Source organism: Bos mutus, chromosome 10 (genome assembly GCF_027580195.1).
Source record: "Bos mutus isolate GX-2022 chromosome 10, NWIPB_WYAK_1.1, whole genome shotgun sequence".
In the NCBI taxonomy this organism is placed as follows: domain Eukaryota; kingdom Metazoa; phylum Chordata; class Mammalia; order Artiodactyla; family Bovidae; genus Bos; species Bos mutus.
In genome coordinates, this window is record NC_091626.1 from 55,011,096 (window position 1) to 55,024,312 (window position 13,217).

A 13,217-nucleotide genomic window follows, 5' to 3' on the forward strand; every position below is an offset into this window, starting at 1 on the left:
AGTTAGCTCTCATTTTAGAAAGGAAGAAAATGAGGCTGAGAGAAGTTTTGACAATGCTCTAGTTTTAAAAAAGGCAGAATCATCATTCAAGTCTCTTGGTTCAATATAAGTTTTCTAGACAACTAGTCCTGGACTCTTATCAGTATTATTATTTCAGAATGCTAAAACCACAGAAAAGATTTGGAGGCAGGGAGGGGAAGGTATTTGCCTAAAGATACTCTTACTTTTTATGATATATGACCTCTTCAAAACATAATTGGGAGCTGACTTTGTTTAGGCATAGATTTTCCTTTTCATGAATATAAAATTAAATTTAATAGGTCCTCTATGAAAGAAACATCTCAAAATGTAAATTTTTTGTGGTAACAAATATGTGTAATTTACCTAATAGTAATATGAAATACAGGGAAAATGGATTATTCTAAAAATATTTAGATTCAATTCTGTTTTTGAACTTGAATATTTGTAATAAAATCTATAGGTGCTTCAGCAGTTGTTTCACTTATTGTAAAAAGAACAAATATTTTAGGGAAAATTTATTAATTCTGTAAGGCCAATGTCAAAGAGCTTATGATGGCATGAAAAAAACTACTGAGTTAATTCAACTCCAGTAGCAAAGAATCGTCAAATTTTGGGTAACTTTCTGTTTAAGGATTCTTAAGTCCTTGATTTCAGAACCCCTTCAAATATTTAAAATCAAAAGGTAGGTTATATTTACTGATATTTACCATATTACAGATTAAAACAGAAAATTTCAAAATAATAAACCCATTACAAATTAACATGAATAACATTTTTTTTTAAATGGCTATCTAGCAAACACAAAAGAATCAGAGAAAACAGTGGCACTGTTTTACATCTCTGCAAATATCCTTAATGTCTAGATTAATAAAAAACAGCTATACTCTCATAACTGCTTCTGCTTTCATTCTGTTAAAATATTTTGGTTGAAGAATCAAGATACTCTGGTTTCATAAATATTAACAGCTAAAAAAGGGAGTATTTTAATAGCAAATTACAATAAATGTGTATATATTTCTTTGATACAATACCAAAACTCAACAGTCAGTATTTTCTTAAAGGTTTGCTGCAAAGTGGAATCTGACTCCCTATCACTGAGCTTTTTGAACTGTTACATTAAAATGTATTATCTTGCACTTTGAATGAATCTTATTCATGCATGATTTTATTATATCATACATTATTTTGAAAATACTGATTTCTTTGAATTACATAATCTTCCAAATGTTGACAGAGTTCATTACACAATATAAAAAAATCATATTTATTAATACTACCAACCATAAGAAAAGATTTTATGTACTGAGAAGCTGTTAAGATCATGATGACTGATACAAGTTGTTCATAATTCTAATTTTTACTTGATAGCTCAAATTTCATCAGTGGCAAGAAATACTATCAGTTGTTTTCCTTTAGGTTGACAAGTGCACTTTATTCAATTCTGAAGAACTGTCTACCAAACAACAAAAAGTGAAGAACTCACTGTGTGTGGCAGACAGACTCTTAAAAGTAGCCTCCATGATCCCCACTCCCTGGAATTCATGTCCTGTGTGATTCTCTCTCTTTGAGTGAAGGCAAGTCATGTGACTTGCTTCTGACAGAGTAGAGCAAAAGTGACAGGGATACATATGACTTTTTCTATGTGATTACATTACATAATTACTTTGCCAACAAAGGTTCATCTAGTCAAGGCTATGGTTTTTCCTGTGGTCATGTAAGGATGTGAGAGTTGGACTGTGAAGAAGGCTGAGCGCCAAAGAACTGATGCTTTGGAACTGTGGCGTTGGAGAAGACTCTTGAGAGTCCCTTGGATTGCAAGGAGATCCAACCAGTCCATTCTGAAGGAGATCAGCCCTGGGATTTCTTTGGAAGGAATGATGCTAAAGCTGAAACTCCAGTACTTTGGCCACCTCGTGCGAAGAGTTGACTCATTGGAAAAGACTCTGATGCTGGGAGGGATTGGGGGCAGGAGGAGAAGGGGACGACAGAGGATGAGATGGCTGGATGGCATCGCTGACTCAATGGACGTGAGTCTCAGTTAACTCCAGGAGTTGGTGATGGACAGGGAGGCCTGGCGTGCTGTGATTCATGGGGTTGCAAAGAGTCGGACATGACTGAGCGACTGATCTGATCTGATCTGATCTGATAATGCCATCCTGCTAAGCATTCTCTCTCCCTTGTGGGCTCTGAAGAAGTAAGAGCCATGGTGGGAAAACTCAACCCGGCAAGGAGCCAACCAAAAGCCAGTAAAATATTGAGATGCTCAATATGACAACCCTTAAGGAACAGAATGCTACCAATAACCATGAGAACTTGGAAGTAGACACTTCCTAGTTGAGCTTCACATCTGGAATGAAGCCTGGAGGAACCCTGAAGCAGAAGATCCAGCTAAGACATGACATGACTCCTAACTCACAAAATCTGTGACATAATAGAAGTATGTGGTTTTAAACCACTAAGTTAATAGTAATATACACCATGGTTTCAGTCATCCTTTCAAGTAAAAATGGTTTTCTGGGTAATTTAGCTGAACATTAAGCCACACTAGAACTTTTTCCCAAGCTAATCATCATACCTCAGACATAGAAGTATATTATGCATACTACCCATTTCATACGTGAAACATTTTAAAAGACATATATTCAAGGGTAGAGAGTTCATAAAATTAATGACATTTTAATATTTCATCAAAGTAACTGAGTATGACTGAAACAATTTTTATTTTGAGTACATGATGATGACTAGTACAAAAACTACTATTCATACTAACACCCCAGCAGTTTACTCACCATTGCTTTTGCATCATCAGTGCAAGTGTCAACACAGTGACAAAAGCAAACAGTTCCTTTGCATTATTTTGACAATACTGTTGATCCAAAGCCCATGAAACAGTCTCAGGGGTACCCCAGGGGACTGATGACTACACTTTGAAAATTTTTACACTAAGGCAATGGACTGAAATCCCAGATCTACCATTTTCCAGCTGTGCCACCTTGAGTGAATTATTTAAACTACGTGAGCCTCAGTTTCCTCAACTATAAAACAAAAATAAATAATACTGCCTACTTCATAGGAACATTTAAGAATTTAAAGAGATTAATTCATGATAGCACAAAACCTTACACACATTAACAACTCAATATTAACTATTACTTTCTATAAAAGTTAAACTAAACTATGAAGGTATGTTTTCAGAATAAAAGGCTACAATAGCCTCTAGCAATTTTCCCAGTTAAGAACTAAGAACATTTAGTCCAGTTTACAATCTGAAATAGCTTGCCATTATTACTAAATATACTTTTATTCATGTTTTAATAGCACAGTTTTCAATACTGTAGCCTATTTAAGCATATTATCAGATCTAAAAACAGGCTGGGTAGTTTGTTCCTACAATTATTATTTGGGTACTGGTTAAACTATCATAAAGATGGTGATATTTTCTGATGCTGATAATGATTCCACTGAATGATTAGCCATGGAAATACAGAATTTTCACTGTGCATTGTTGACACAGATAAATAATACCCAACATATCCCTGAGCTGACTGTGTAGTTTCAGAAACACTTACAGGTTTAGACAAAGGCTGAACAATAACAGAACTATCTGAAGATCTAGATTCAGGATGAAAATTTACTGGCGAGGCAGCCACTGGATTTGATGCTGGATTCGTGTAATGTTGACTTGTAGGCTTGAATGCAGGAGTAATACCTGTATTTTAAAATTACACAACAAATTGAATATATTTCTATATAATCAATGATGTCAAAATACTTCACTTTAAAATAAAAATAGTAAAATACTACTGTACCTCGGCAGAGTGCACCATTCTTTATTCCCCTCGAATATGAGCTGGGGTTTACTCTATTCAAAATATCTATAAAAGATTACATTATTTTAAAACTCATTGTTTGAATTATATGTATATATATAAATAGAAATCATACACTGAAAACAACTGAAAAGATTTCTGGAAGGAGTATACAGGTTAACATATATATCTTTATCTACTAAAAATAGTATCTTAATTCTTATAGAATAAGAATAATATTTCTAACTGTAATTCAAAATCCAAAACCCAGAAGTTAAAGATTGATAAATATGACTACCCATAAGTAAAATCTTCTGCATGGCAAAGAAATAGTTCACATAATTGGCAAAAATATTCCAAAAATATATTCATATACAACTAAAATTGAAGTATATATCTTGCTTTGAGAGATGAAAGGGCTGTACATACATGCATTCAAGTTCCTATTTACTGAAAATCAAATCCTGTCCAACATCCATATCCAATTCACACCCTTATAAGCCCTAAAGTATCATTATAAGGGACCTCATTGGATTATCTCCACCATTACTCAAGTCCTGAAAGGGAAACTATTAGAGAATGCAGACTAAAGTGAACATACAGTTTACCAGAATATCTTGCAACTTAACGGGCTTCATATTTATCACTATACCAGAAGTCAGTCAGAGCCTAATACGACTTTCAGGATCAGTTTAAAGTTTCTAATTGCATGCATGCATGTGAACTCAATAATTTACAGGTTTTTCTATGACAGAACTAAAATTCAGAAGACTAAGGATCTGCCTAAAATTATTGTTTAGAAAAAGGTAAAAGGACCAACACCAGACCTCATAAAACAATTTCCTCATTTCCCCTAATAATAGAAAGGAACAAGCCTCCATAAATTAATTCTGTAGTATAGACAGAGAGAGAGAGTGCAAGCTACTAGCTGCTGCTGCTGCTGCTGCTGCTAAGTTGCTTCAGTTATGTCTGACTCTGTGCGACCCCATAGACAGCAGTCCACCAGGCTCCTCTGTCCCTGGGATTCTCCAGGCAAGAACACTGGAGTGGGTTGCCATTTCCTTCTCTAATGCATGAAAGTGAAAAATGAAAGTGAAGTCACTTAGTCGTGCCTGACTCTTAGCGACCCCATGGACTGCAGCCTACCAGGCTCCTCCGTCCATGAGATTTTCCAGGCAAGAGTACTGGAGTGGGGTGCCATTGCCTTCTCCAATTCTGTAGTGTAAAGGGCCATATAAAAGTAGGACTGTTTTCTGAAAATGACAGTGCAGTACTCTATACCTAAGTATTAGAGATGTCCATTCTAAAGGAGGTCAGTCGTGGGTGTTCTTTGGAAGGAATGATGCTAAAGCTGAAACTCCAGTACTTTGGCCACCTCATGGGAAGAGTTGACTCATTGGAAAAGACTCTGATGCTGGGAGGGATTGGGGGCAGGAGGAGAAGGGGACGACAGAGGATGAGATGGCTGGATGGCATCACCGACTCGATGGACGTGAGTTTGAGTGAACTCCAGGAGTTGGTGATGGACAGGGAGGCCTGGCGTGCTGCAATTCATGGGGTCACAAAGAGTTGGACACGACTGAGCAACTGAACTGAACTGAACTGAAAGGAGAACAATCTGCTCAAACAACTTGACACTACTTTCATGCATAAATTCAAGATTAAGTATTTATTCAAACCTTCAAAGGATTACTGCTCAAGTATGTTTTGGTTTTTGTATTCTACAATAAAAAATTTTTTACCTTCCTTTGTGGCGACATATATAAACATTTAGCTCATACTCCATATGTTAAAATATTTTATGGCTTATACAAAAGCAACAATACAATCATTTAAATTCTGCATCTTAAGAGTACAGAAAAGAAATTCTACTGGGATCAGTCTCCTTCTGACAATTATTTTAAAATTAACATACATTTTTCTATTTGAACACTGTTAAGAGTCATCTAAAAATCAGTATAAATTCAATTTAAGTCTTAATTGTCTTGTTTTCAGTAAGACAACTTGAGTAACAATTTTGCAATATGGTAATATTCCCATATAAAATAATTATAGCAACTAGAAACAGTAATTAAGAGAATGTATAATTATGTTCCACTATCAGCAACAAGTATGCCACCACACCTAGTTCAATTTATAATCAAAGTAGCACTCCATTCAGAACCTCTTTTGAGTGATTATCAATCTTCCACAAAAAATGCTATTCAGAATTTCATCAGTTAAGCTAGTCTCCCTCTGATAAAACTGAAAAAAAAGTGTCATTCCAAGCTTAGAGGCAATAGAAGAAAGAATCAGGCTTTCAGAAAATTTGAAAGCAGTCTCTCTGCTATACTTTTAAGCACTGATTTTGGCAAAACAAAACAAAACACTAGTATGCTGGTTATGAGCTTTGGTAAATTCTCCTGACTTAAGCAAACAAAACACATGTAAGTGCAATGGGAAGGGATCTATTTTCTCTTTCTCCCCTGAAATGTATACATTACTTCTCTGTACTTCCATACATTACTGAGTGGATGACAAGAGCCATTTGTCTTTAACATTATAACAATGGCAAATCCAATTACTCTTAACTGAAATCATTCACTGCCTATGAATTTTGTAGCTACTATAAATGTCACTGCAATGAGGCAGCTGCTTGCATGTGAGAACCCCTATCTAAGACTAACCTAAACATACTTAGTGTATTCTAACATTTTAAGCAAAATATTCTAAACTCTTCTGTTTCTGGGTTTTAAGTGAGGGGGGAAAAAAAAGAAAATGAACAAAAAGATAAACAGGTTACTTGGCTCCACTAAAAATTATGATTTCTATTATGAAAAACTTCTGATGTCACCAGTTTGTCTTAGTCCATTTAGTTTTCTCACATCTGATATTTTAACTTCTTAGCTCCTTCCACAAGTTCCTGATTTTAAAACTTTAATTCTGAAATTCTTACCAATTTCCCACCCAATCTTTCATCCTTAACTCCTTACAAAGGAACAAGGACTTAATTAAATGCGTATAAGAGAGTTCACAAGGTTTTCCATTAGAAATGGTATCTTAGAAAACTGGGGTTTACTGAAAGTAAATGCTCACTTGAAATTGCTGGTTTTGAACTTGATATCTCTCCAACAAAGATCGGTTCATCATCATCATCATCATCAACCTCTTTTACTTTCTTCTGCCATGGTTCCAACTCTTCTTCTTCACATTCCATAAAGAGCTCTGCCATTTTTGAATTATCTAATTTTCAAAAGGAGAGAAGCAAACCTTATTTTCAAAAAGAAAAATAAATACATTTTTGTAATACATAGTAGGAGATTTAAGATCTACTTTAATAATCCTAATAGCAATTTCTGAGTTGATATTCACAGTTAGTACATGGCAGCAATAGTGAGAAACTCAGAGTTCACTCTCTAAGATTTAAACTAGTAAAACTTAGATAAAGAGATGATTGATAGATAATGGTTGATAGTAGTTATTTACAGTGGACAGAACATTTGGGAACAAAGTCAGTTTCAGTCATACACCTGGAATATGATTATCTATGAAAAAGATTGCACTGAACCATTATCTGGGAAAAAATGTACTAACAAATGAGAGACAAACTAAGAATAAAAGGCAACAGATGGGAGAGAGAACAGAAAAACTGAACCCAATTCAGGTATGTCAGGTACATAGCAAAGAAAGGATGAGATGCTAGACTAAAATAAAAGAACAAAGTGAGATTTATTCCAATCAGGGAAAATTTCTTGCCTGAAGAAACAGACCAAAGAACATACAGTAAAATATCACCATCCTAGAAGTTCTGACCAAGCATAGAAGCATTTTAGTGCCTTGGTGTTAAATATACAACCAATAAGCACCAGAAATTTTAGAAAAACCTCTTGTCTTCCAGACCAAAATCAATAAAACAGAGAAAGAACCTTTAGGAAAAGAGGTACAAAAAGAAAGACAAATATTAGAGAAAACATAGTTAGCATCTTCAGAGATATGAGACCAAAAATGATGTTATAAAAAGTAATGACAAAATAGGATTTAAAATACAATAGCCAAAATCTTTTCATTCACTTAAAAAAACAAATGTCCTCAGAACTGAAAAAAAAAATGTATATAAACACACACACACACACACACAAACAAAACAGAGAATACAAGGTTGTTAGAAAATCAATTTAAAGGTACAACACTTAAATTTATAGAAAGAGAATAGAGAGAAAGCAGGGGGTAAGTTATCAAAGAAATAATGCAAGAAAATTTCCAAGATCAGAAGACAATAATCTCTGAGCTGAAAGATCCCATTAACACTCAATACAACAATCAAGAAAAAAGTTATACCAGGACATATCACTGCCAAATTTCAGAACAAAAAAGATAAAGAGAATATCTTCAGGGATTGGGAGTTAGGGAACAGAAACAGGTCATATACAAAAGATTAAGAGTAATAAGAACAGAAACTAGAACACAGTAAAACAATTCTTTAAAAATTCTTACCAAAATTATATTTCAATTTAGAAAATCCAAACTTTTCATTTAAGTTTAAGAGTAAGGATCAGCAACATCACACAAAATTTACTTCCCAGGCACTCGTTCTCCTGAAGTTACTATAGAATCCACCAAAACAAGAGACTCAGTAAAGAAAGAGGAAGACACAGGATGTAGAAAACATGGCATTCAACACAGTACAAAGTTCCAGGACAACAGAAGTTCAGCAGGCCTAAAGAACAGCCAGTCTAGACTAACGCCTGAGAACAGTACCTTCAGGAGGAACATCTCCAGGAGGCCAAAGAAAAGATGATTAAAATATAAAATTTTATACTACCTGACAGATTTCAACATACTGAAAATTGAACTGAGAGGTTCTTGAGGGTGTGAGAAGATTTAGCTATAGATGTTAATAAAAGTTAGCAAATCAAAAAACATGAAAAGTATTAATTGCTGGGTAAACAAACAAGTAAAAAATGTATTCCCTCACATGCTATTCTATATATAATAGCATATGAATAGCATACTACCATGCTCATCAGTAAATAGTGTTTATATGGACATCATAATGAAAATATCAAATACAGATTTAACCAAAAATTGGGAGACACTTAGAGGGAAGGAAGGGATAGCTGTAAAAAGCAAAAATCCTCATGACAGAATAGTACCAGAAAATGGTTAAAACTGACTATGCAACGGAAAGCACAAATATATACGCACATAAGCACTTTTTAAGAAACTGAGGCTAAACCACATAGTCTTTTTAAGTTGTTTGCTTTATTTAAAACTATGTGTATACTTTAAGCTGAGATGAAGGAGAAAAAGGAAGAGTAAGAGTAGCAGAGGAGGGAAAAAAAGAGATACAGTATTAAAGTTCTAAACTAAAGTAATAGGAATGGAGATGGGTACAAGTGATATATAAAGAGGGTATATATACATATGCGTGTGTGTATATACACACACACACACAAGGGCCAACTCATAGGAAAAGACCCTGATGCTGGGAAAGATTGAGGGCAGAAGAGGGCGACAGAGGAGGAGATGGCTGGATGGCATCACTGACACAATGGACATGAGCTTGAGCAAACTCAGGGAGATAGTGAAGGACAGGGAAGCCTGGCGTGCTGCAATCCATGGGGTTGCAAAGAGTTGAACATGACTGAGCGACTAAACAACAAAATGTCTGTCTGTCTATCTGTCTGTCTGTATAGGACAGGATGCTGCTGCTGCTCTAAGTCACTTCAGTCATGTCCGACTCTGTGCGACCCCATAGACAGCAGCACACCAGGCTCCCCCGTCCCTGGGATTCTCCAGGCAAGAACACTGGAGTGGGTTGCCATTTCCTTCTCCAATGAAGGAAAGTGAAAAGTGAAAGTGAAGTCACTCAGTTGTGTCCAACTCTTCACGACCCCACGGACTGCAGCCTACCAGGCTCCTCCACCCGTGAGATTCTCCAGGCAAGAGTACTGGAGTGGGGTGCCATTGCCTTCTCCAATGCAGGAAAGTGAAAAGTGAAAATGAAGTCTCTCAATCGTGTCCAACTCTTAGCGACCCCATGGACTACAGCCTACCAGGCTCCTCCGTCCATGCAATTTTCCAGGCAAGAGTACTGGAGTGGGGGTATAGGACAGAGGGAGACTTCAAAAGGAAAAAACCTCCAGGGCTCAAAGGTTCTGGCTTAGACAATGATATCATTATGAATTAAAGGTGGTAACTTCTAGAGGTCATTTTTTATTATAATAAAGCAATGCCATTTCTCTTTTGACTCAAACTTAAAACAATGTTCTACCACCGTCTTAAAAGATAGTGCTAATTGAAACAGTACTTTGGAGATGTCATACACAGGAAATACCTTATTAAAGTAGGTGCCATTCTTTTACAAATTTAAAAGAATTTTCCCTTCTATAAATGTACCTTAAATCATTTCCTGGTCTATAATTACTTAAATGTTTAGTAGTCCACCTACCAAAAAATATATAAATAAATAAGGCCTTCTCATTTTCCCAAATGTCATCAATATCATGAAATGATCCCTTTCTTTTCTAAACTATACTGTTTTAATAGTTATATAGAATTCTTCAAGTCAAATGATTAAAAACATTACTACATTTAAGGCAAAATGAGCTCCTTGACAGTATATTTCACTCTACATATAAGATAGGCAGTACAGACATATATAATAATCTAAAACCAGGAAAGTAGGTGAAGTCAAGCAATGCCTACTTTTAAAAGATTAGGGAAATTCATTAAATACCAATATTAAAAATATCCTATATTTCTAGTTGGTACATGCTACGAACTAAACTGAGTTTCTCCAAAATTCATATTCTGAAGTCCTCACCATCAGTACCTCACAATGTGTATATATTTGGAGGCAGAATCTTTAAAGAAGTAAGTTAAAGTGAGATTATGAGAGTGGGCGCTAATACATTATGATCATTGTCCATAAGAGAAGAGCAGATCAGGACACATATATATGTACAGAGGTAAGACCATTTGAAGACATAGGAAGCAGATGACCATCTATAAGCAAAGGAGAGGCCTGAAATATATCCTTCCTTCAAGTCACTCAAAAATACCTAGATCTTAGACATCTAGCCTCCAGAAATATGAGAAAATAAGTTTCTGTTAAGTCATCTACTCTATAATACTTTGCTATGACAGATCTATCAAACTCATGGAGAAAACAAAGGTCTTCCACCTCACTCTTTAGCATGGCACTGCCATTGTCAATATATTCAGGATATGTTGTTGAGAAATAATTTTTGAAGATACATGACAGCTTTATAATATTTTTAGAAATAATTAGATTTTGCCTATGCATAAAAGAAACATAAGAAAGCCTTCCTAAGTGATCAATGCAAAGAAATAGAGGAAAACAATAGAATGGGAAAGACTAGAGATCTCTTCAAGAAAATGAGAGATACCAAAGGAACATTTCATGCAAAGAAGGGCTCAATAAAGGACAGAAATGGTATGGACCTAACAGAAACAGAAGATATTAAGAAGAGGTGGCAAGAATACACAGAAGAACTATACAAAAAAACAAGTCTTAATGATCCAGGATAACCATGATGGTGAGATCACTCACCTAGAGCCAGACATCCTAGAGTACAAAGTCAAGTGGGCCTTAGAAAGCATCACTACGAACAAGCTAGTGGACATGATGGAATTCCAGCTGAGCTATTTCAAATCCTAAAAGATGATGCTGTTAAAGTGCTGCACTCAATATGCCAACAAATTTGGAAAACTCAGCAACGGCCACAGGACTGGAAAGGTGAGTTTTCATTCCCATCCCAAAGAAAGGCAATGCCAAAGAATGCTCAAACTACCACACAACTGCACTCATCTCACACATTAGCAAAGTAATGTTCAAAATTCTCCAAGCTAGGCTTCAACAGTATGTGAACCAAGAACTTCCAGATTGTTCAAGCTGGATTTAGAAAAGGCAGAGGAACCAGAGATCAATTTGCCAACATCCACTGGATCATCAAAAAAGCAAGAGAATTCCAGAAAAATACCTACATCTACTTCATTGACTACACTAAAGACTTTGACTGTGTGGATCAAACAAACTGTGGAAAATTCTTCACGAGATGGGAATATCAGACCACCTGACTTGCCTCCTGAGAAATCTGTATGCAGGTCAGGAAACAACAGTTAGAACCAGACATGGAACAACAGACTGGTTCTAAATTGGGAAAGGAGTACATCAAGGCTGTATATTGTTTCCCTTCTTATTTAACTTACAAGCAGAGTACATCATGTGAAATGCCAGGCTGGATGAAGCACAGCTAGAATCAAGATTGCCAGGAGAAAAATCTGCTATGTACAGAGAAGGCAATGGCACCCCACTCCAGTACTCTTGCCTGGAAAATCCCATGGACAGAGCAGCCTGGTAGGCTGTAGTCCATGGGGTCGCAAAGAGTCGGACACGACTGAACGACTTCGCTTTCACTTTTCACTTTCATGTGTTGGAGAAGGAAATGGCAATCCACTTCAGTGTTCTTGCCTGGAGAATCCCAGGGACGGGGGAGCCTTGTGGGCTGCCATCTATGGGGTCGCACAGAGTCGGACACGACTGAAGTGACTTAGCAGCAGCAGCAAGGAATCATAATGTTGATCTTCCTTTTTCCACATGGTTTATTTGGCATCTGTATGTCTTCTTGGTAAAATATCTGTTCATATCTTTCACCTATTTTTCTTTTTATCAACAAATAAATAGCTCCTTTTTATCCTCAAGAAAAAAGAAAAGAAAAGAAAAATCTGATATGTAGATGACACCACCCTTATGGAAGAAAGGGAAGAAGAAACAGCCTTTTGATGAAAGTGAAAGAGGAAAGTGAAAAAGCTGGCTTAAAACTCAGCATTTAAAAAAAAAAAGATCCTGGCATCTGGTCAGGTGATCCAGTCCCATCACTTCATGGCAAACAGATTGGGGAAACAATGGAAACAGTGACAGACTTTATTTTCTCTGGCTCCAAATCACTGCAGATGGTGACTGCAGCCATGAAATTAAAAGACGCTTGCTCCTTGGAAGAAAAGTTACGACCAACCTAGACAGCATATTAAAAAGCAGAGACATTACTTTGCCAACAAAGGGCCGTCTAGTCAAAGCTATGGTTTTTCCAGTAGTTATGTATGGATGTGAGAGCTGGACCATAAAGAAAGCTGAGCACCGAAGTTGTGTTGTGGTGTTGGAGAAGACTCTTCAGAGTCCCTTGGATAGTAAGGAGAGCAAACCAGTCCATCCTAAAGGAAATCAGTCCTGAATATTCATTGGAAGGACTGATGCTGAGGCTGAAGCTCCAATACTTCTGCCACCTGATGAGAAGAATTGACTCTTACCACCCATATTCTTGCCACCTCTTCTTAATCACTTCTCTTTCTGTGAGGTCCTGACCGTTTCTGTCCTTTATCATG

General features: G+C 36.2%; 1 protein-coding gene across 9 annotated transcripts in view; it reads right to left on the reverse strand.

Annotated features, from left to right (window-relative positions):
• Positions 1 to 13,217, reverse strand: part of ZNF280D (zinc finger protein 280D) — a 127,074-nt gene that overhangs the window by 96,302 nt on the left and 17,555 nt on the right. For all 9 annotated transcript variants that reach the window (XR_011465660.1, XM_070377965.1, XM_070377961.1 and 6 more), the window contains 3 exons: positions 6,906 to 7,052; positions 3,831 to 3,896; positions 3,591 to 3,730 (listed from right to left, as the gene is read on the reverse strand). Coding sequence is in view for 8 of the 9 variants with exons in the window: in XM_070377961.1 (XP_070234062.1) it covers positions 3,591 to 3,730; positions 3,831 to 3,896; positions 6,906 to 7,052 (353 nt within the window). In the remaining variant the exon portion in view is untranslated. The remainder of the gene's footprint in view (positions 1 to 3,590; positions 3,731 to 3,830; positions 3,897 to 6,905; positions 7,053 to 13,217) is intronic.